The sequence below is a fragment of the Thunnus thynnus genome, chromosome 5 (assembly GCF_963924715.1).
Source record: "Thunnus thynnus chromosome 5, fThuThy2.1, whole genome shotgun sequence".
In the NCBI taxonomy this organism is placed as follows: Eukaryota; Metazoa; Chordata; class Actinopteri; order Scombriformes; family Scombridae; genus Thunnus; species Thunnus thynnus.
Window position 1 is genome coordinate 33,168,554 of NC_089521.1, and position 25,648 is coordinate 33,194,201.

At 40.4% G+C, this 25,648-nt stretch overlaps 1 protein-coding gene across 2 annotated transcripts in view; it reads left to right on the plus strand.

The window, feature by feature from the left end:
• Window positions 1–9,917: 9,917 nt before the first annotated feature.
• The window catches only part of LOC137183662 (metabotropic glutamate receptor 8-like), a 160,702-nt gene continuing 144,971 nt past the window's right edge, over window positions 9,918–25,648 (plus strand). For both annotated transcript variants that reach the window (XM_067590855.1, XM_067590856.1), the window contains exons 1-2: window positions 9,918–10,723; window positions 13,896–14,720. In XM_067590855.1, the coding sequence (XP_067446956.1) occupies window positions 14,178–14,720 (543 nt within the window). In that variant the 5' untranslated portion in view covers window positions 9,918–10,723; window positions 13,896–14,177. The remainder of the gene's footprint in view (window positions 10,724–13,895; window positions 14,721–25,648) is intronic.

The window sequence follows — 25,648 nt, forward strand, 5'->3', positions numbered from 1 at the left end:
AATGTGCTTTTGTGTACACAGACTGGTTACAAGGGTCACTGAATTCATGGTTTAGTCTCAAACACTCCTTGTGTTTAAGACTAAACCATGCATTTTCTGTTTGTGTTGCAGAGATAAAAGCTACACCATTTAATAGCAGACACATGTCACTAGTTTGCATCACATTTTGAATGCAGTGGTTTAAAAGAGCTCCAAGCTACAGACAGAAATGCCAAAAATGTTACTATCATCCCCGGTCTTCTCTACAGCATGTTTGTGTGCAGCTTAAACTTAACATGAGTCAACAGTTAAGTATTTATTCATCAACATTGTAACACTTGTGACAGTGATCAAACATTGACATGAACAGTGTTTCTAGTCTCTAGAATATCACAGAACACTCAGGTTACTCTGTACATATGAAGCCTATTTAAACTTTGAACCATTGACTCAACTTGCCCCAACATCACCGGCACATTTTACCCCACAACCTCCAAAACTGTTTCACACAGTGGCTCAGATCCAGGTCCAAGATGGATTGAGTAATGTGAACTATACTTTCTTAATTTGTGGTCACATGACAATGATTACTTTTGTTTATGGTTACCTAGATATGGGGGATGATTCATTTTACCCATTGGCTCGACTTAACCCATTTTCCCTCACTAATCTTCATAGTATTTGGCAGTTTTAACAAGAAAGTGAAACTACTTCCTCATTTTATACTAAGCAGAAAAGGATGTAATATGTGCAACTTCAGAATGCTGCCGCCAGTGAAACCTAACAGAAAGACAGTAAAATGCCTTCAAATATTCAAGTTATTTTTCGTTTTCTGTGAGCTGTTTCACTAACATCTTTTGAGCACCTCCTCAGTTCATTGATGTATTTGCAATGTAAGCAATTGATTAATGTAGTGTTTCCAAGTTCAGTGTGAACATGCAGTACAGCTAATGTTAATGTCACTGACATATTGTATTTATATACGACCAGAGAGCAGAGGTAATGAGGCAGTGGAGCCTTATAGATAAATAACATTCAGTGCTGTTAAGGAGGAACATCCCGCCTCATAAGATGCAGTGGTAAGAGCAGAATTTATCACCTGTGATGAAGCCTGTAACATAACAGGCTGATTCTCCTCAGTATCAAACTCCGACTGGACAGAAGTGCTCACTCTCATCATCCTAGTATTAGCACAGCTGCCTTTGCTCTCTGCTGCAGACCAGCTTATCATCACTCACCTGTTCATGTGACGGGTCGTGTCTTTCTGTGGACTTATGGTGGATGTATCCCTGATGTCTATGGTGCAGGAGGAACGGCACAGCCACACAGGACTTGCTCTCACTCTGGTGCTGGTACAAAAATCAGCAACACACAGTCAACATCAATAGCGTGTCATGCAACTGCAAGCGTTCAGGTCTCTCCAGCATGAAAGTATCTTTCTTTTGCTGATTTTTTCTTACAAAAGACTCATAAAATACATCTTGACATTATAATGCTACCAGTCTTCTATTCCTATACATTCTAATGTAAAACATGTGATCTTATAGTGGCAACATTATGCATGATTTTGTATTGAGCACCTAAGCAGTAAGAGCTATTTTCTTCTAATTTCACAATGAAAATTCTAAAACAACCTAAATAAACATTTTATCCATAGACAACAAAATATATGTAGTGCAACACGTCACTTCTGTTTTACAAGAAAAAACCTTGTATCAACAATATGTAAAACCCACACTTCAACGCACAATATGTAATTTCAGCCGCTAGGAGTCTCTCAATCAAAACAATAACAAAAGACGGAGTGTGATGATGGTGTGAAGTAGCAAGGGATCATGGGAGTTGTTGTCTTCATTGTAACATAACCAGCTTCTCCAGAATAGGATTACTCCAGTGTTAATCATTCGGGATGTTTATACTTCCTGGAGGGGCTGTTAGCCGAGCTGCTGCTAACGTTTGCCCAGTTTATTTCTCTGATAACTTAAGATCCAGACGTCCAATGACTAAAATCCTTCTTCCGGCAAAAAGATATAGTTAAAAACGACCTAAATTTATCATGAAAATGTGGCTTAAAACTGAATAAAAGTCGACTTATAAGAGATTCTGTGGAACAACCACAACGCAGATGTATTATCTTGTATGTGTGTGAGTTACTCTTTGGTAGACGCCATTGTAGCGGACAAACACAGCGCCGCCGTATGCATCTTGTACGTGTTTACTCTTTGGTAGAGGAGGTACAGAAGAAGATATTTGATATTTAAATATCGATGGCGACTAGCTGCTCCAACTGACTACCATTCAAAAAGCCTCAACTTCTCTCCAGAAATACTGAGTCAATCATTGTTTTCAACGAGTCATTATGGTCTTGAGCTCTAAATTCAGGCCCTCTCATAAGTGTGCTGGTGGTCATTTTGGAAATTATTGCCCTGTCAATAAGATTTCTAGACTTATAGTAGCTTTGATGTCTGCCATGTTGGGGAACCTTTAACCCATGGATGTATTGTAAGAACTGGATACCGAACTCAAAGATGGCGCCTGTTCAATTGAATGAGAATTGCTTGCCGGTTGGTGTTAGATTGAATCAGCCAGAGAGACAATTTGCAAAACTCTCGTGAGATTTGTACTCTTGAACTGAAAGCTGCAGAGGAGCAGATTCAGGAGTTAACATGCTTCATTAACCATAAGTCAAACATTTAGCTTGAGGGTAAGAAACCAGCACTGGTTAATGTTATTTTGCTTATCTGAACACCAGGGGTGTCACTAGAGATTTATGGTTAGGGGGGCTTTAGCCTTAACTAGGGGGGGCTGGGAGGAGGATTTTTTTTTTTAAATGGCTCCAAAATGTCTGTGTGTCATGAATTTTTAGAGTAGCAATAGGTGTAAAATCAACACAATAGATCTGTCTCTTCATAGTTTGTAATAGGCACGGATCTAATTGCTTTCCATCCACTTACAACAGGCACAGATCAAGCAAAGATACTGAAGTCAAGGAATGCTATTTCCTCTCTCTTAGATATGTTGCAGGTCCTCAGTATGTTATTCATACACAGATTGATGTTTGATGTGTGAACCTCTGAAACTAAAAATGTCACAAAATCATTTAGGCTAGTTTATGCCTAGTATGAGTAATAGGCCTACGTCATAAAATTCAGTATTAATTTTAACTTAAAGCTTCAACAACTTCTGCTCACTAACGTCCATCAGACCTGCTCCTTCAGCCCCGTCAGTCTCCTCCATCTTCTCCTGGGTCAAATTAATCACTATAAGCGGACTATTGATGATTTAAACTAATAATGTACATTTATTTACTCTATGGCTGCTAATAAAGCCTATTTGGTCAGTAAAAACTGATCAGATTTCTTTCTTAGCTTATTGGGTGTTAACTTCTGTCTATTGAAAGTGTGTGTGTCTCTCAGCTCAGGTGTGTGTTGTGTATTAGTGGGAGTCGTGCAGCCGGTGGGAGGATCTGTGGCAGACAGCTTACTATGACAAGTAAGTTGTTCTGTTACTTTGTTCGCTGTTACACGCATGCATAGGCTACAGACTGCAACTGTGCTAGCCACATCCAGTTAAAAGACATTTTGATCGAATCACAGAACTAACTGGTTTTTAATCTGAAAGTTGCCCAACTGGTTTAGAGCTGGTGAAGGTAACAGATCAAGAGCTCCACACTGACTTCAAGACTAAAGAGCGCACCATCTCCTCTGTGGCTGTGTACACACTTGCTCTCATCCGAGCAGAGGTTGCCATCGCTCACCATCACTGTAGTGACCGCTGTTGACAAATCTGCAGAAAGCACACAGAATAACGAAAGTGTGTTTAAAACCCGGCTGCGTGTCCCCAGTACAAAGTGTTGTTGTTTTCTGCTACGTGTTTCCTTGTTCTTCTAGTCTTTAAAATACATTTGCTATCTGTTTACCAATGTTTGTGTGTTTTTTTTTAAAAGGGCAAGAAAAGAAGCAATTGGGTTGACAGGCCATCAACAAGAAGCTGTTTAGTGTCAGACTTTGAAAATACCTGGAAGGAAATGAACTCAGCATGTTTGTTAGATCCTGAACAGAGAAACAGAAACTTATTTGAAACTCCAAATGGCACCTTAAAGCAACAATGAAACGAGTTATATTTGTAATATCAAGTTTCACATTTCAATATTACTTTGTAGCACTCAGTGGGTGCACAGTTTTTACAGTATTGTGTCGCTCATTGTACATGTGGCCCTTGGATGGAGAAGTGACCCCTAGAAAAGTTCTAATGCGCTCATTTGACCTCTTCCCTGACAATACCGGATCAAAGATTGATTTTGGTTTCTGTCCAATCAGAAATGCTGTAAACACAACGAGGAGAACCAGGTGATCTGCCGTCATCTGCTGCTGCCTATCCCGACTGACCCCGCGTTCAAAGTGGACGTGAGTACAACAAATTATTTATTTTCTTAAAAATCTGGGTTAAAATGTGTTTTTAAAATCACTTTGTATGTTTCATAACACCCAAAATAAAACAACATCAGTCCCACACAAATAAAGTAGAGTTTACAAATGTGTTTTTGCTCAAAGCATGCCTCTAAATAAACTAAAATTTACTTTTTAATTGTCTTACAATGAAACAATCTGTGGAATCACATCAGTTTATTTTGAGACTAAACAGTAACATTTATAAAATTATATTCTTCAATTTTCTGCTGAGTCTACAAACAATTTGACTATTTGGGGTTAAATTCACCTCTCTAGCTATAAGATCTTAACAATCTATAGGTAAATGATTCCCCAGGTGATGGCTAGTGATGCATAAATATTTGAAACTGCAGCAGGTGAAGAAATCTGAAAAGCAGCTGGTGTTTGTCTCTGAGCAGGTGGGACGACTCCAGTGTCCTCTGTTGCTGGTTGTAGGTGAGGATGATCAGAACTGGTCCGCTCACGAGTCTGCACAGGAGGTGAGTTTACTTTCATGACAACATCTAGTGTGAATAACCATCTTAGTCCAGATGTTTTGACTGAGTCATGGTAGAAAGCAAGATGACAGAAGTTAAGATGAAAATGAATTGATTGCTGAGAGGAACCACAATCATATTTGAGATACAGCAATACAAGAAGGAATAGAACAAAGTGGGTGTTTTTCATCTTTTGCCAAGCAAAGGATGTAGTTGACAAAATAATTTCAACTCAAAGTTGATCTGGAGCTCTTAACTGGGTGGGCTGGGTGTGGGCTGTCCCACTTGGGCATCACCTGGCCCCCAAAGTGTGGGTGCCGCATTTCAGGCCAGTAACAGGGCCCACAGTGGGCTGCCCCTGCAGGGCATGCTGCAAGCCCACAATGGGCGCCACCCTTTGAGCAGCTCAAAGGGTCCTACTTTGTACCTGCAGTATAGATCCACAACATTACTATTAATGAATATGCAGAATAATTGCAATAATTGTACATAATTGGCTTGCTTGCTTTTTGATTGTCTTATAGGGTCGAATGCAGGGCTCAGCTTGGCTGAAGTGAAATGTAATAAAAAGGAAAGGAGAGATGAGGGATGAAAGAGGTTTTTAAGGAGGTGTTTGAGGTTGAGGAGCTGTGGGCAGATGGGATAATCAGTCCAGGGGTTGAGGAAGAGAGTACTTGAACACCTCTTGGATAGAAATGGTAGCATTCGCCTCAAAATGTGCAAATATGTCATAATACCATTTGAAATATGTGAGTCTATTGTTTTGAACTTTTTCCCAGATTAAGGGGATGATGGAGCGGGCGGGGAACAGCCACCTGCTGACTATTCTGTCGTACACGAACACTGGTCACCTGATCGAACCTCCATACTCATCGCACACCCGAAGCAGTATCTTCAGACCAGTTACTACAAAGCAGAAGTGTAAGTTCACCTTTCAAGTGTGAAGGTGTAAACAGCGGTCAAGACTTGACTGAGTCATGGTTAACATTGTTGACTTGACTGACTTGATACTGTAAAGAAAAAACTTTTTACGATGCTAAAGTTTTAGCAATAAAAGCTAAGCGTACAGTTTTATCTGGTGTAAATGGTCAAGCTGATATTCACTCAGACCTGCGTTCCCACACATGCTCAGTGGTACATGCCTTAAACAAAACTACTCTCCGCAAACTGAAAATGTGATTGCTGTTATTGGTCTTTTGACCGTTTCTAAACAAACTAACGTGACCATTTATTTCCTGTCAGAAGTAGAGATCCTGAGCTGTGAAGGACCAGATTGGTGGTTCTATCTGCTGATCATTTTCTAAATCATCCCAGCTTTCTGATTTTCACTTCAAATTTTCACTTAATTTCAATGAAAATCACCTTGCAGAGTCTTGAAACTTGCTGCAGACTGTTTTGAGAAGTGTGTTGGTGCGTTTAAGGACGCTTTGACATCTGAGATTTCATCTGCTGAACAGCAATGCAACAAATGACCAAATATGCTTATTATTCTTGTTCAGGGTTTTATTTTCTGACAAAGAGTTCATGACTGACTGTACTGTGACTTCTGTGGTGACTTTTGCTGCTAACTTTCCAAACTGAGAGGCCAATATCCTGCTAAGCTACAAGTTCTCTGAATTGTTATATTATTTACCTGTATCAAACTTACCTTGTGTCTGTTCCAGAAAAAAAACACTTTAATTGGGCCTGTAACTGACTCTGTGAACCTAACCTGCTCGCTGGCAGGTTTTTTCAACAAACCCTGAGTTTGTTTCCATCACCTGAAGCAGTTGTCTCATTGTTACAGTCGATATTGTTAGAGGGAGATCCATATCCCAGTTGTTTATAGTTTGTTACCCAATGACTATCTTTACCAACGTTGCAGCTTTTGTATGCAATCAATTATTCCTATTTGTACAGCCATTTCTGTCCTCATATTCAAATATTACACAATATAATTTCACCCTCAGCTCTGAATAAAATCAATGCATGTCCTCCATTTTTGTGAGTGAATGTTCTTTTTTAAATAACACTGTGACTCTGCACATTGATCAGACAGCTGTCAGGTTGTTAGAACAGTTCCTCTGCACTGAAATATTTATTGCATATAATGTGGTAGTCTCTCTTAAGTGAAAAAAAAACGTGAAGCTTTAGACACATAAGATCAATGAATAATCATCTCATATTTCTCATGATGTGATTGATTGATGGAACATCCCTATCATAGTCTTCATTTTATATTGGAGATTTGATGTTAATATTTCTGAGTGAGCAGGATTATGGTGCATCCGCAGACATTAAGATTTTAAAAAATGATTATAATGGGAATTAGTACTGCAAGAGGCAGATTTACCTGCTCAAGGTCCTCGGGGCATAACTAGGCTTCTGGGATCCCTACTGTCTCTCCCCCTCTCTGTGCACTGTGTATATTATTATCTGCTGGAATATTACCCACTTCCAGTTTTCCAGTGTAGTAATATGACTGGCTATGAAAAAATGTAGGAATATGAACCATATAAGCACAAAATCATCTGAAATAATGAAGGTCTTAAAACTAGGGGTGTGCCCGAATACAAATACGTCTTTCGGCAAAGTACAAATAGTGAATTTTTACAAATATTTGTTTCATACAAATATTTTTAAAATTATTTGTTTTCAAGAAGAAAAAAAAACATGTCAAATACCAGCGCGCAGGTGGGTTACATCACTATCTCAGTGTCTCTCCTCTGCTCCACTGTTACATCTATCAGCAGGTCTCAACGAGGGGAGTCACATCCACCTGCTACATGACGCACATTTCCTAATTTGGACATCACTCCCGGAGTTGGGGCTGTTCCCCAGAGATAAAGCTGAGCTACACAAGCAAAGTGCTCCCAAGGGACTTATTCATCAACACTTATTGTAACACTTTAATATTCTAAAATGAAAAGAGTAATAAATACAAAAACAGGATTTTTAAGTCTCTTTCCACTTTTATTCGAATACAAATACAAATAATTTTGCCACCTCAACAAATACAAATACTGAGCTCTCTGCACATCCCTAGTGGGGACACACGGTACTGTGCAAACATTTTAGGCTCCTTAGATATTTAGATTCTTCTCCATAATGAAGCAGCATCAGGGAGGCGTCTGATCATCTGCAGCATGACAACGAGCCCAAACATCCATCCAGAGTCATAAAGATCTATCTTCAGCTACAAGAAGAACAAGGAGTCCTGCAACAGATGGTCTCTGATCTCAACATCATGGAGTCAGTCTGGGATTAACATGAAGAGACAGAAACAGCTGAGACGCTGAAATCCACAGAAGAAGAAGAACTGTGGCAACTTCTCCAAGATGCAGGAACAACCAACCTGCCGAGTACCTGAAACACTGTATGAAGACAAAACATTCATACAGACATGTTTTTAACTACCGAGCATCAGCACCGACCCCTGGTCAGCTCAACTCGAGACTTGTTATGAGGTTTAGATGGCACTCAGCACAGGACAGGGCGGGATCCTCCGGAGCTGCTGGAGACACACATTGAAGTGTAAAACAAGAAAGGCCTAGCCTCGTGAAAAAAATTAAAAACGAATAAAGCGCGGTTGCTTGCCATCGAGGTTGCTGCCACTGGGCGACAGCAGGAAAGAAAAACTCCACTTCAATGGGAAGGAACCTCAAACAGAACCGGGCTCTTTCACAAAGTGAAATTCAGACCACATAAATTCAGAAAGATGGTTTTCAAAGTCAGTAAATTCAGTGGTATTTACATTTCAACATGTAGTATTCAGTAGTGATTAAAATTCAAAATGTGATATTTAGTCTCTGATATAATCGCAATTATTATGGCAATGATTTGCTTCCATAACTTGCGACTCGACTTTGACTCCTCTGCTGAAGGACTCGACTTACTTGAGACTTGAAGGCAAAAAGCCAAGAAGACTTGATGTGATGGAGGACAAAATCCACAGCGTGTCCACACAGTCATTTAGTGCAAAAATGTCTGTGTGTGTGTGTGTGTGTGTGTGTGTGTGTGTGTGTGTGTGTGTACTGAATTTTCCGACAGTCTCCTGTATATTTTGACCACTCTGGTTTCGTAATATAAGGTTAATGATTCTTCCATTGAGTACCAGAGCTTTTGAAAAAGTTCTTAATAAAGTATAAAAGACTCAGAGACCAGCAACAGTCTGATGACACCTGCTGTGAGTCAGTCTACAGTGGAAGCTGTTTAAGAGCCAATCAGACGTGCTTCATGGTCTGCTGCTTTACTTTGTTACTTATTTTACATGTGTTTAGGCTGCCACTAAAAACTGTAGCGTTTCTGCCAACAAAAGGTGATTAGACATGTTTAAATTGTTATTTTAAAAAGGTCAGGTTCACAGTTTTTCAGGTGTGTGTTAAACCAGCAGTCAGGTGTCCATATGAGCAGTGAAAGAGGTTTTCCTCGCTGTAATCATTCCTCCTGTTCATACTGGATATTAAAAGATCCTTCAAATGTGCTTTCAATGGAAGTGATGGAGGCCAAAATCCACAGTGTGTCCACACAGTCATTTAAAAGTAGATGTGAAGCTTCTATTCAGCTTCAGCAGTCTGAGTTAGTCATATCAAGTGGATATCTGACACATTTACAGTCTTTTTAGCATCAAATTCCCTCTTTGTGTTTCCTCGGACAGTGTTTCCCTGTTGAGCTGCAGGTGGAAGTATAGTAACAAAAAGAGGGACTTTGGCACTAAAAAGACTGTAACGTTGAAAGATATCTACTTGATTTGACTCATTTGGATGCTGAAGCTTCATATTAACTTCAGATGAAAAAAGAAAACCCTATTTCCGTGTCCGTTCGGGCTCCTGACTGTTGTTGTAAGACTGACATGAAAAACTGTGAACTTGTCCTTTAAATGTTAAACGATGGTTTCAGTATACTTTCTAGACTACAACTACAAAAGCACCAAAAATTGGCTACACCAAGGAAAATGTAGTTTTATTAAGTAGTACTTATGTTAAACTTAAATCCACATTTTAAAAATATACTTTATATACAGGAACTGTGATGATGGTCTGTTCTCAGCCTTCAGAGCTGCAGCAGCTGTTTGCTGTTGGTGTGTTTGTCCGCTGGGGGGCGTCCTGCCGCCATGTCTGCTGCTTTAACTCAGCAGCTTCTTTCTCTGCTTGGCTGCGTGATGAAGCTCATTAACTTCATCTGTGACTCTGTCGCTCCTGCCGCGTCTCATGTGTCTGTCAGCAGCTTGGACGCACTTTTCCCTCCTCACCGGGATAATACTGTCGCTGCTCTGTGACCGGGGAACTTGATGAGATCCTCGGACCCTCATCAGCTTGAACTCGGCTGGTGTGATGAGCCTGGGAGCCTCCCGTGTTTCCTGTGACGCAGGACAGCCGCGCCGTGCCGCGCCGCGCCGCAACGCGCACTTCGGAGCGAACAAAACGCGCCTTTGACTCCGGTCCTGTGGAACCAGCTGCCTCTGATGTGAGCGTGTATTCATGTGGTGAGCAGTCCGGCACACTGATCTGAGAGCGGCCAGGACTGTCTGTGAGAGGAGAGGAGAGGAGAGGGACCCGAACCGACACCTGCAGGTGATCCAGTAGAAACCTGCCGTTCAGAGGAATTTACCGCTTCAGTCAGGACCAGGAGCCGCTCTGCTATGTAGCTGCAAGCACAAAAAAAAAGTGGAATTTTGGATTTAATGTTTTTGGTGGATGGATGCTGATGATCGAGTCCCTGCGGAGGAATTTATCAGAAAATGTTTATGTGATGAGACAAACAGCTGGAGACAGAAAACATCTGTCTGACCTGTGACACTGACAGAGGAAACACCTGCTCCTGCTGCGGAGAGAAAAGGTACCTGAACGCAGAATTTACAAGATATTAAATATGTATGTGGGCGTTTATAAAAAAAAATAAAAAACAAGTTTAAGATCTGACAGCATTTTATTGATTAAGACGAAAAATATGATTATTCTGCATTATAATCTTTCTTTGTTTCTTTGGATGAGATGTTGGAGATACGAGCTCTCATTGTGACATCTCCCAGATTCTTATCTTGTTTATCCACCATTACAATCAATTAATCAATCAATGAGTATCAATCAATAGTGAGGATCTCAGGTTGTGTTTCAGATCAGATTCACGTTTTTTCTGATTTCAGCTGATTGTGCTGGAATGTAACTTGAGCTCGTGCCTATTCCTGTGTGTGTGTGTGTGAAGCTGTGTCCAACGTGCACGCGGGTTTATCATTGATTCGTGCGCGCGCGCCTCCGTGTTTACTTTGTTGAATAGATGTGATGCGTGTTGTGGTGAAAACGCGCGCGCGCGCGTGTGTGTGAGCTTGTTTATTGTGTCGTATATATATGTGTGTGTGAGAGAGAGAGAGAGAGAGAGAGAGAGAGAGAGAGAGAGAGAGAGACGTGCACGCGCGTTTATGGTTGTCTATTTGAGAGTTTAGATGTGGTTCACTCTTGTAAAAATGTGTGTTTGTTCCATGTTTGCCTGAGGATGAGTATGTGTGTGTGTGTGTGTGTGTGTGTGTGTGTGTGTGTGTGTGTAAAATTATATTTAAAGGACGGTTTCAAGATTTTTCAAGTCTGTCTTAAAACAACAGTCAAGTGTCCAAATGCAACTCTGTCTCCTAGAAATTGCGTTTGTATGCAACTAAATTGCAACAGTAAATATGTTTTGCAGGAAACGTAACGCTGCTGAAGCACATTTTCTCTCAACATAATGACAAAAATTTTAATTATTGTGTTTGGCAAGTTGCAAAAATCTTGATACTGAACGTCTGAGTGAAATATTCAGACACAACATACCTGGTTGTTATTTTCCATCAAAATATCTGATGTTGCAGTAAAATATCCGCTAGTATAGAAACTGCAGCAGTATGAAGGTGTTTGTGGTTGTGTTCAGACTCTGATGAAAGATCCTGGTCTCTGTTTAATACAACAGCAGCATCTTTCACTAACCTGAACCAAACCTGAACACACGCAGAGACTCAGGATGTGAACCCGGGTCTCTGCTGTCAGAGTCCTGCATCTTGTAGCCCCCCATCCACCCCAACCTCCCCCCCCCCCACTGCAGAGACACATAGAAACGTAGCTTCATTCATTCCACAATTGAAGCTTATTTAGTGTAGTTTCAAGAGGAGAACCACACCTCGACTGCACCACTATAAATACCCACCTAACCCTCTCCTCCTCTTTCACTCTCGTATTCTGCGCCCCTCCCCCTCCCCCTATTTCTCTCTTCCTGTTTCTTCCTGATTCTTCGTCTCCTTCCTCTCCTTCCTCTCCTTCCTCCCCTTCCTCTCCTTCGTAGGGTCCTCAGGGGGTCCGTCGTTGCCCGGGTGCTGCAGCGGATTCCCTATAAACTTCCCCACAACACAGTCAGCAAGCGGAAGAACTATGCACATCAGTTGCTTTTCTTAATAAATCATTTAAACACATCTTGTTGATGGTGCCCTTGCTAGTGAAAACGTTACCTGTGAACATAATCCAGCCAGAGATTATGTTTGTTAAAGCACTGGGAAAACAGTTTAGTCACATATGAATGTAATTTCTAGGAGACAGAGTTGCCATATGAGCACTGAAAGAGGTTTTGCTGGCTGTAATCATTCCTCCTGCTCATACTGGCCCTGAAGAAACCTCCTTAAAGTCATTTCAATCTAAGTGATGGATGACAAAATCCACAGTCCTCATTTTGTGCCAAAATGCATTTAAAAGTTTGTCTGAAGTGAATATGAAGCTTCAGCAGTGCAAATTTGCAAGAATCTTTAAATGTTAGTCTTCTTTTAGGACTAAATTCCCCCTATGTGTTCCCTGGTTGAGCTGCAGTGGAGGGATAGTACACACTAAATATCACTTGGTCAGATTTGACCCAGTTTTGGTCGATATAGCACCACGCAATACTGGATGAATGTTACTCAGAAAGCCACTCAAGACAAGCGGTTATTTTGACCCAGTTTCAGTGTTATTTTTTATTTGACTTTTGGGTTATTTACCCAAATTAAAGCTTATTATAATCTACTCTTTTTAAATTTACATGTCACAGTTTGTTATTGATTGTTAAAATTTGTGTATCGTTTGAATGTCACCTGCACATCGTTTTGTACAAGAAACAAAACATTTGTGACAGTTTTTAGCTAAAGCTTGTTGTGAGTCTAACTTGCTAAAGTTAACCCAATGTTGTGTCGGTGCTATATTGACACAAACTGGTTAGAATTTTAACCCTGTGATTTTTAATGTGTAACAAAGTACTTTTTTTTTTAACCCCAAAACATTTTCCTTTTGTAAACCTAACCAAACCTCAACCTGAGTTCCACCACCGGGATCCACTTGTTCCCCAGTGGTGGAATGCAGAACTCTGTTCGATCTGCAGAGTCCCTCTCAATTTCAATGCTTCTATGCACTCTATGCATCGCCTGTTGGCATTGACGTCCTATTGGACTCAAACTTAGCTTTATGACACTTAGTCATGTTGTTTCTCCTGACTAGATCCCTGCTTGTGTTGTATCAGCTCTCAGATGTACGTCACTTTGGATAAAAGCGTTTGCTAAATGAAATTGTAATTGTAAATTTACCCTAGTGTTGTCACTCTCAGCTATCAAAATATCCTAAATCAACTGTATATCTTCCAAAGCTTGACTAAATTCCATCTTTGTGTTTCCCGGTTGAGCTGCAGTGGAGGGACATTAACAAAAAGCACTGACAAAACATTTGGTTCACTTAAGCAATTTGTTATTTTGACCCATTATTATTTATTCGTTCATTGTTAGTTACACTGATATTCAAAGATGTTGTTCTTAACTCCTTCAACTCTCTGCTGTAGGACTCTTTGTTGTTATCAACCACATGGTGTCATCTGCAAACGTAATGATACGATTGTTCTGGTATTTGGCAGCAGAGGCCTGAAGCAGCAGCCCTGTGGTGCACCTGTGCTCTGAATTTCTGCTTGATGGATTTCTGGTTTAGAGGTTTGTTTATTGATCATGTATTGATTGTTTACTCCTCTGTCTGAACAGGTTTCTGGAAGAATGTGAAACTGGAGCTGCTGAGACCTTAAAGTTGCGCCTCCTCTGCTGCCTTCGACAGGTATGTCCGACACAGGAACCTGTGCTGCAGGAAAACATCAGGGTCAGTGTTTGTAGGTGGGACCGCCCGCCGTGGTCGACCCTACCCTGGGTAACGGGGGACTCCATGGTCTGGCTCATCTCGTCCTCGCCAAACCGTCAGTGCTGCTGCTACAACCACCTGCCTGTTGATATATCACCGCTTCCTTTCCCTGCAGCTCAACTCACTGCAAGATGGCGAGGGGTTTGAAGCCCCCGACTGTCACTGGCCACTGTTTCCTCTCTTTGCTGATGCTTAAGAGCTGCTGGCTGCTAGGCTCCAGCTCCCAGAAGCCCGCTGTGTTGGCGGACTCCCAGCAGCCCCAGCAGGAGTACGCCCACTCTATCCGGCTGGATGGTGACATTATTCTGGGCGGCCTGTTCCCCGTGCATGCCCGCGGCGAGAGGGGAGTGCCCTGTGGCGAGCTGAAGAAGGAGAAGGGGATCCATCGGCTGGAGGCCATGCTGTTCGCCATCGACCTCATCAACAAAGACCCGGACCTGCTGCCCAACGTGACGCTCGGGGCGCGCATCCTGGACACGTGTTCACGCGATACCTACGCCCTGGAGCAGTCGCTCACCTTCGTCCAGGCACTCATCGAGAGGGACGGCTCCGATGTCCGCTGCGCTAATGGCGATCCACCCATCTTCGCCAAGCCAGATAAGGTGGTTGGCGTCATCGGAGCGTCGGCCAGCTCCGTGTCAATCATGGTGGCCAACATCCTGCGACTGTTCAAGGTAAGAGGACGCTGTCAGGTGACATTTCTGTTGTTTGTAGTTTGAATTGGTGGCTGGTTGTGACTCAGCTTTGGTCTATATCAGGTTTGTAGCCGTTGCCTTGACGAATGACAAACTGTCAGCTGTTTCAGCTGACTAGTGTACAAAAATACTTTGTGGTACTTTGTGTCGCTGTTGTCTGTTTGAGCCAATGATTCTTTCTCTTGAACTTCATAGTCAAATATTCAGCGGTGGAAATGGACTCATTTAAACTTCTAGAGGCTACTTAGTGGTGCTTCCACTTTTAGTTTGACTTGACTTTGACTTATTTTAAATATGAGAAAGCATAATGATCTCTCCTTTCATCCACATAGAGAATCAGGTTTCTCTAATCCCCTTCCCCAATTATAGATTACACAAGCCAGGTTTCTCATGATGTTTAAGAAATCAGTTTACTGGAGAAAGTCGACTGTAACCTGGTTACTTGAGTGCATGTTAACACCTTGAATCATGACATATTTGGTGTCAGGAATGATTCTACCCTGATCTGCCCTCTAGTGGATAAACTTTTTAATCCTCTAGGTACATAAAAAGTTCACACGCAAGTATGTGAACAATGATGCTCTCGTGTCTATTGACAATAGATATATTTTTTTCTACCTTTACCCTCTTCAGCAAGACCAGGAACATGCACATGGGGTTTACTGTTTTTGCTTTGGGTATTATGTCACACAGGTTACACAGGCTAAAGTTGAGTAATTGACACATTAAAGTTTAATTTCTGCACCATTTACTGTTCAAATAACAGGGCGCAACCATAGTTTTAATGCCTCTCCTCGTGTGGGGGCAGTATTAGATGTAACAAGGTTATATTACAGTAATTGGGATTTACAAGAGCCTTGTGTTTATTTTATTATCTACAGGAGATTTGTGGAAAAAATATGTAAAAGTTTTGATGCAAACTATGAAAGTCAAAACTTTCACCAGAGGGCCAAATATGTTTGCTGCAGAGCCAGCTGTGGCTCACAGGCTGCTGTTTTCCTACCACTGGTTTATGCGTTGGGTCTGTTTTTGTTGTTAGCTTGTGTCTCTGAAGCATGAAATTCACTTGTGAATGTGTATAAATGCTTATATTTAGTCACTTGACATAAACAGTGGATTTCATTAGATTTTCTGCAGCCTGTTTAGTTCAAAGAGAGACAGAAATCCTGTGAGCAGATTTCAGCAGCTGTTATGATGTCTAAACAGTTCACCAGCGGAGTTCGACTGTTGCTACATATTTTATCATATCATTAATGTTGTTATCACAACCATGCAAAATACTCATGTTATTTTGAGAAAATATTGCTCTTTGTTATCACAGTATATAATTCTATTTTGTGATATTGATACACAATATATTGTTTCTGGAAATTAATCTGAGAAATAGTTTATTGATAAGATAAACCAACAGGAATGTCTGTTTTTGTGGAGTCTCAAAAATCATCTTTCAGGTTTTGGTGCTCTCTAATTCTTTAATCCAGTGAGTTAAAAAATCTTGACAAATCTTCAACAATGATGCAAGAATCTGTCAGATGATAGTGTATATCGTTACATCTTCCTACAGTAGATGAGATTAAAACCCTTCAAACTGTCTGATTCCAGAGATTCCTCCTTTGTCAGTTTCCACATACTGACGCTGAAACCTCCTCTTCCTCACTTTCTAATCACCACATCTGCGACTTCATGACGTCTTGTCCTTTTGTTTCTCCTGCAGCAGAGCAGCAAGACAAATGTGATGTACAGGAGACAGATGTCGATGTAAAACGTTTTATCAGTCAAGTGTGAGCAGACCGCTGGCTGTTTTCACAGTCTGGATGAAGCTTTGTGGGTGGACTTCAGCACTGTGAAAAGATTCAGAGTGTAAATAAAGAATCAGTTCGTCAATCACTGTGGATTCAGAAACATCAAGCTGCTCGGGTCAAACAGATGAGAGGTGACCAAGTTTTTTTTGACAACATGATTGAAAGTAGATTGCTGTAAATTCTTTAATTTCAACGTCTTAAATGTGAATATTTTCTGGTTTCTTTCGTCCTCTGTGTCAGTAAACTGATTATCTTTGGGTTGTGGACTGTTGGTCGGGACAAAACAAGACATTTGAGGATGTCACTTTGGGCTTTGGGAAATGCTGATTGACATTTTTCACCATTTTCTGACATTTTATGGACCAAACTACTGATCGATTAATTGAGAATATAATCAATTGAGAAAATAAACAACAATTGATAATGCAATTGTTAGTTGCAGCTCTAACTGTGACCTTTGACGTTTAACTTGTAGCTCAGAAAAAAAACGGAAAAAAATCAGAAACCAAAAGGAAGAAATTTATATTTTAAATTCTTTGATTTCATGATTGTGCCCCCTCGCATTAATTCATTTAAATACGGTTCCATCATCCACTTACATAGCTGGACTTTCACACTGAGCCTGATAGCATCCTGCTAACTCACATTAGCTTTCCTGCTAAAGTCTCCTTATCTAACTTACAAACATGAACACACATCTTGTCCTGCAGCTTGTTGAACGAGCCACCAAACAAACATTCACCAGGGAAAAGTGCACCGCTAATGTCAGTTAGCAGGCTAGACAGCTAATTAGCTGCTCAGCTGCAGCGCATTAAACAACATGTAAACATACCTGCAGATGTCACTTCGGACCCGTAAGATGCTGGTTTGATCGTTGCTCTTCAAAATCCCTGTTAGAGACATGCTATCTGTTCATGACTCGTAGCTACAACAGTTTGTTCACATTGTCTCTGTTGTCTCCGCCCAGCTGCTGTCAATCACTCATAGACACCTACACGCCCTCCAGCTGCTGTCAATCAAACACAGACACCTACACGCCCTCCTGCTGCTATCAATCACAGACATTGACACACCCTCTTGCTGTCAATCAAACACAGACACCTACACGCCCTCCTGCTGCTGTCAATCACAGACATTGACACACCCTCCTGCTGTCAATCAAACACAGACACCTACACGCCCTCCAGCTGCTGTCAATCAAACACATGTTGACATTATTTTTGACTGCAAAGAGGGATGATTAAATGTGATTTCAGTTGGACTTTAAAGCTGTGTAACATCATACATGAGTGCTGATGATGACATGAAATTTGTTTCATGAACTTTTTGAATTTAAAGTTTTTCTGTTTCATAGTCAAGTGACAGAGCTCTGTTTCACCAACTTTGCAACAGGATATAATTTCCCTTTTCTTATTTTGACACAGCACACTAATAAAAACAATGCATGAGGGACCACTGTAAGACTCCCAAAGACATCTGCAAGTTGAAAGCAACAGTTATTTCTGATATGTGATGCTGCCACCATTTACATTAAGCTGTTTCGAAGCATCCATATATCCCACAACCGCTGCATGTAGCCCCTCTTATCGGGGTTACTTATATAGTAGCATTCCAACAGATCCCTATTCTCTGCCCTACTCCATCTGTCTTGTTCCAGTAGCCCATTTCTCATCAGGGTGTCCTGGTTCCCCAACACCTGACGCGGACCTTGTTGACCTGGGCGATGTCCGGGCCAGTATGACTCTCGAATTTGCGGTTTTACTCATACTGAGGTAGGCCAGCAGCATCAAAGAGCTTGCCTTGCCTAAGGGTCCACACTGGATATGTGTTAACCACTGAGCTATCCAGCTGTTATATATATATATAAAAACTTTATTTGTAAGACCGTCTTTATTTAAATAGTAAAACCAATCTGTAATACAGTCTTCACTCTGTTATTGTTGGGGGTCCATAACTTGTTTTCTTTTTTCTTCTGTATGGTTTTAGTTTTTTGATTAAAAGTGCCTCGTGGAATTTTCTTGTAAGCAAACAGAAGTTATGTTTGCAATTTCCTTCCTCATAAAACATTTACAAAAGAGATTTCTTAAGTTTGTTTTTGTTTGTTTATTTTATTTGCACAATATCAAATCCGAGACGACATAAAAATCAGATTAAAAAAAAAAAGGTTAAAACACAAGGAAATATTCATACAGTCACAAGAGATGTGCAGGCAGAGACAAAAAGACTTTCAGATTTCATCATCACACCATCTTATTTCAGGAGGAAAATATCTACAATCAATGAGTGCTTCTCAAATGTGACAATTTCCCATCTTTCCTTGTTGTATATGACAGTAAATTGAAGAAAGAAAGAATTGAGAAATCGTGAATGCCATTTTATTCACAAATTTTTCACATTTCGTAGACTGAAGGATTAATTGAGAAAAGAATCGGCAGATAAATCAACAATGATTGATAATCATTAGTTGCAGCCCTAAATAAAACATTCATGCACTCATGTGTGCAAACCAGAATCTACTATATCATACATATATATGTGCAGTATTTTAAATCCTGCATGTTTACATCCATATTTACTGGCTTGCAGTCTTCTTCCTCTCTGCCTTTTTTCTTGCATTGCTGTGTTTTTTCACTATTTCAGTGACCTGTAGATCACTGGAATAGTGTGAATCAATTGGCAGTACTGTGTATCGAGCATGTATGTCCTCATGGACGTGCACAAGACAAAAAACTGCTCCATGTTGCTACTGAAGGTCAGAGACTCCACAGAGAACCTTTAAGACAGACTGGACTGGCAGCCTTAAAACTTAAAAAAGAAAAACTTTAAAAAGTGTCAAACTGTCACTTAGAGGTGGAGGAAACATGTTCAGTCTGAAGTTCTTCATTAGCTTCATCTCTCCTCTGATCTGACACAGTTTGAATGTTCAGACGGATGTTTCTCACGGTCCATTGACACAAAAAGTTGATCCCAGCTGCTTCCACGTCTTCTTCGGCGCGTGCAGAGACAAACTGTATCTGGAGGCGGTGTGTTGCTCTGCACAGCAGCAAACAAATTCCACTGCGCTAAATTAGTGATGAGCTGTATGATTCATGTGTATGTGTTAGAGCCCGGCCAGCTTAATGAGGACAGAAAGGCCCAACAACATCACTTATCTAAAATTAGCTGGAGATGCCTGCGGGGAGGGAGAAGGGGGAGGAAGGGGAGGAAGGAGAGGAGGGGCAGGATGGGAAGGAGGGGTGGGGATAGCCAGATTGTGTTGATGCAGAGGTTTCCTCACTCCGCCATTACTCACCAGAGCTGTCACAACCTTCAGCTGCAGTCCGAAACTGAAACCCTCCTGGGAAGTCCGGTGTCATCCTTCCCTAATGGAGGATGTATTCAGATCCTTTACTTAAACCTGCAGTAACTGATGTTTAGTCCACTAGCTTTCATCAGAAACAAGTAGTGAACAGAACTCTGACTCATCATCAGCTTTTAAGTTGATATGTTGAACTTGTTAGCAAACAGTTGTTTATTTCCACATCCAGCAGTTACAGAGCAACATTATCATTCATGTGGAGTCGTGTTTCTGTCCACCTGGTGAATGTAAGTCCAATATTCACTCTCTTTTAGCTCTGTTTTTACTCTCCACCAACTCCTGAGGGAAATATCTAGCTCTTTAGCTGCTAAATGCTCCACTATGTTCACCAGCTAGTCTACAGCTAACTGTGTCTGTTTGCTGTTTGGTGCTGAGCAGGTAGTGTACAGCGGCTTTTACAGCTTTTTCTCTCTGAAAACGACGCTATGAGACGCTGAGAGTGAACCAGAACAGTAAAGTTGCAGCCGGACAGATAAACAATGAGCTGAAACTCACTGTAAACCCCCGTAAAGCCGAGAGGAGCTGCAGAGTCTCTGATAATTCTCTGTAGGTTCATCACCAACACATTACACACGGACACATCAGACTGTGTTATTAAAAATATTGATTACAGCTGATTTAAGTAAAAGTGGTAATATTACAATATTAACTTACTCAATTACCAATTAAAAACTGTGCATCAGAAATTGGTAATCGGTAATATAAGTAAATGCATGATCTCATTCCTGCTCTCCAGAGGATGAACCCTTTAGATTTTAATGACACCCTGACCATCTCTCTAGCGCCACCCTCCAGACAAACTTTACATTTTTAGCAGCGCTAATTTAAACTCTAAGAATAGATCATCACTATCTGTACTGTCTCGGTTCTGAGGTGCTTTTCTGTTAATAAAACTCTGTCCCCCCTCTTCACTGAGGCTGTCAAAGGTGAGATCCTCTCCCTGAAACTGTGATATGCTCTCACTGCATTTGCATAGTATTTGCACATTCATTTCACAAGGCATCACACCGTCTGAGCCCGGCTTGGTCTTCAGGAGGCTGCTCTGCTGCGACAGTTGCTCACGCTGCTGCGTTATATTTCCATCCCTGCGTGGGAGAGACAGAACCACCGAATCTCTGTTTATGAGCTCGCTGCAGGCCCGGCCAAATACAGGACAAAAAAAATGAAAGAGGTGAGAAAACAACAGAGGGACGAATGAAAACAGAGGGAACCTTCCTGTGTCGTTACATATAAACTGTCAGAGGGGAGGAGGAGAGATGAGCCTGCAGCAGCACCTCAAACCATAGAAGAAGAAAAAAACAAGAGGCACTCCTTTAGCTGAGAAGGAGGGGGACACTTGTATTATATATATATAATGTTGCTAAGGTGTTTCCATGTGTTGTTCAGGTCCAACATGTACGGATGGATGTGAGAAGTTGACATTTGGAGTAAAGAAGGAGAAAAAGAAGTGAAATCCTGCTACTATAGTTTGTTTACGTAGCCTCCGGAGCTGGAGGAAGCTTCCTGAAAGCTGACCAATCAGAACAGAGTGGGCTCATCAGGAGGCGGGCCTTAAAGAGACAGGAGCTAAAACGGCCTGTTTCAGACAGAGGCTGAACTGAGGGGCTGCATAAAGGACCAGTAGAAGATAAATAACAAGTTTTTAACTGGAAATCATGCAAAGATATTCCAGTAGAGCCCCAGAATATATCCCCTTTAAATTTTTTACACATTCTGGTAGTTTAATCATTATTAATGTTTAAGTTATGGTATATTTAACAGGATTTTTATAGGGACAGTAAATGGATAAATTAAGGTGTTAGAAAAAGTTAAAGTTGACAAAATAACACAAAAATATCCCTTATTTGGTGCCTTAAAGGGGCCTTAATTTTCAACTATATAAAAATAATCCTCTAAAACGCCTTATGTGATTGCGTGATTGCTTTTAAAGCGGAAATGATTTACAATTAATCGATTGGCTGCACAAAACAAGACATTTTTAGACATCACCTTGGACTCTACAGGCTTGTGATGATTTTATAAACAAATGAATTTATTGAGAAAATATAATAAAAATAATTTAATTGCAGCCCTACTGTCTTTACCACTAACTTTTGTTATTGCTCTACTTGCTTATGAACTATTTAAATACATCTTAATGTAATATTGAATCCTTCTCTTAAGACTTTGTTTTAAGGTACATTTATTTCAGGATTACAGGTGAAAAATAGCCTTTTGACTCACTCTAGCACATTTAAATCTGTGTATATTAATATGCAACAGAATAGAAATGAATGGATTGAGCCGCTGTTGCTGCAGATTTGGTCTAAACACCAGTTTAATGTGAGTGTCTGCAGCAGAAAATGAATGTGAAAATTGATGGGAAAATAATGTTCTCCTTAGCTTGATTATTAAGGGCTCTGGAAATGAAGGTGTATACCTTAACCATGTCTGGATTTGATGACTAATGTATTTGTCAAATATTAATGAATATGTAAATTACAGGGAACGTCGTGCACTCCTTTAAATCTACTTAATTTGTTATTCATGGGGTTTTCATGTTAAGGTGTTTCAAGGAGATTGGTTTTCGTCTGAATAAATGGACAAATGAAGGGCTCTCTGTTGTTTCTGGAGGTAAATCAAGCATTAAATAATGGTACTTTAAGGGATTCTGACGTGTATAATAATATAACAACATCAGAAGAACTGTTTAAAAATAGAACAAGGGTTGAGAAGTGCTTTGTGACGGTACAGCAGTCTCCAGAAATATTTCACTTAGTTTTCAGGCAGCAGATCTTCGCACAAATCTGAAGAGTGTGAATGTTGAAGCTGGTATTCACCCTCGGAGGTGTTACCTGCTAATATCACACCACTCCGTGCTAACTCCTGACACAGCAGCAGCAGTCTTCAGACGCTTCAGAGGAGGAAATAAACACGTCATCTGTGGCCCAGAAGGTTAAGTCAGGTGGTCAAAATTACTAAATCACTGCTATAGTTTGTTACCATGACAACCGGAAGCTGACCAGTCAGAACAGAGTGTGCTCAACAGGAGGCGGGCCCTAAAGAGACGGCCTGTTTCAGACAGAGGCTGAACTGAGGGGCTGCGTAAAGGACCAGTAGAAGATAAATAAGGAGTTTTTCACTGGAAATCATGTAAAAAATATTCCAGTAGAGCCCCAGAATATAAATATAAACCTAGAAATTTCCTCAGAATATGTCCCCTTTTGAAATGTCAGTTTATCAGAAAGATGTTTGTCCAAATCAGATATCAGAGGAAAGAGTTCACTCGCCCTGCAGACCCACAAAGTGTGACTTCCTTGATGAAATCTTGGTTGACTCTTGATGTTTCTTCTTGACATGTTTGTTCTGCTCAGCACATTATTTAACTGGCTACTTACAGGGGAACTTCACTGATTTTATACATCAGCGTTCACTACTGCTTATGTGAAAAAGTAGTACAAAAGCCTTTTGTGGCTCCAGAGGGCGCTGATGATGTCACTGCTGATGTCACTGATGATGATGAAGTTAGAAAGAAGTGAGGTTATCAGACCTCTATAGCTCCTCATCTCTGCTGGAGGCTGCAGCTCCAGGCTACATTAGCCGCTACTAGCATAACACACCCAGATCTGTACAGTTGAGTGACTTAAGTCAAGTTGCATTGTGGGTAGGTGCCATGTTTTTGACACGGAAGAAGAATGTGTGGAATAAATATATACAGTATATATATATATATATATATATATATATATATGGTATAAGTGTTTAAGTGTTATGTAAGTCCAATGCTAAGCTAGTAAAGTACTTTTAACAACATTAATACAATCATATAATTATTATACTTCCATAACAGAATTCTTTTAGGTGGTGTTTTATTTGACAGGTCCCTTTATTTTCTATTAATTTCCTGGAAATCTTCAGAATAGTTTACAGGTAATTCATAGTTAATTTTGCTGCAATTTGGTACAAATTATAAAATTATAAAATGGGAAAAAGGCACTTTGGTTGAGTTGTAGTTTCCTAAAAGTAGTTTCTGTGTAACTCTTCATTCTTACAGTATTAATTTGGTTGTTTTGGGAAATATGCTCATTAATGAGTTTTTAACCATGAATGCAATATACCAATACTTTTACTTATAAGTAGGTATACTTGTAAGTATTTTCAGTCATTTATTGAAAATGTTTCCAAATTAACAACTGGGAACCCAAATATAATGAGTTTGTACTCATCAGCTAAACCAACTTAACACTTTTTTTTTCTCCATTTTTTTCTTATAATTTGTACCAAATTGCACCACCCTTTCAATGAAATGTCCCACAAATTATTTTTGACCATGTTTAACATCTGACATCATAACAGGATATAAATAACAGAAAACCACAAAAAGCTGAATATTTCCCCTTTAAGACGCTCTTAGAAACGACTCGAGTGCCGCCTTCACTCTTAGAGTCTGAAGAAGCTCCAGAACCTGCAAGAAGAATCACAAATGACATATTTCTTTTGAAGTTTTTTTTTATTACAGCTGACCTTAACAAGCTTCTTAATCATTTCAGAGTATTCATAAAACTGCTCGTAGAAAAATGCACTTATAAGATTGATCTATGTCTGCATTAACTTTGATCACAAATGAGTTGAGACTTGCCTCAAATGGCCTGAGAATTGTTTCAATGACACTTGACTCCGGCGTCCTGAGGTTTGACTCAGACGATGTGAAATTACATAAAACTTGTCTCGAACAGCTTGAGACTCGTGTCAGATTGTTTTCAAATGATGGGAGACTTTTACTCAAATCACTTTTTACTTGACTTGGACTAAAATTACTTTAAAAGACTTTTCTGAAATGACATGAGACTAACTCAGACTCGTCTCAACTGACTTTGGGATTCCTAGAAAACTTCTTCTCCTACGATCGATATGTATTTGCATCGGCCCTCATCAATAGTTGTTGAGACGTCTCTTTGTGGACCGATGTGATATCGTGACATCATCATCCTGACCTAAACCTGATCTCACCTGTCTGTATTCAGCCTCCTACAGCCAATCACAGACAGATAATCAGACTTTTATGTCTCATTAACCGACAGTTTGACCTCAACATCTCAGTCTGAGCAGCAGCATCACATCCAATTAGCGGCCTCATCTCACATTAATGTCCTAGCAGTAAGAACGAGAGGGTGAAAGCGCTCCACCTTCTGTAAAGATGAATGCATCTGGCCGGCTGATCCGTCTCGATTACCAGGTCGCTCTGTTGTCGGGTAACAAATGTAATTTCTGTCTGAGAGGGGTAAAAAAAGAACGATGGAGGAGAGGGTGGATAATGGAATTTAATCGAGGGGAATTTTCTCATTGTGGCGACAATTCATTAGCGCCGCAGATAATAACGTCCTCGTTAAGCTGTCTGAAGCCCGTCGTCCTCATGGTTTTATTATCAGTGTTAATAAAGCTTTTTGTGCTTTATGCTCATTTTGATGGCATCAATTTGTAATCCATCCAGTTTCATTAATGCAACCTGTTATTGAAAACTGTCAGACGTGTGTGTGTGTCTGTCAGTAAAAGTAACACTTACCAGCTGTCTCATCAGTGTATTAATCTGTCCAGTACACTTTAGTAATGTGTCATATTGTACAAATACTTGAAAAGATAATTCTCAGTAACGCAATTTGCTGTGAGAACATAAAGTAAAAAACGAGTCTCAAGGCCTGACTTGGACTCTTCTCAAATTACTGGAGACTCAACGTTGACTTTTCTCAAATAACTTTACACTCATAACA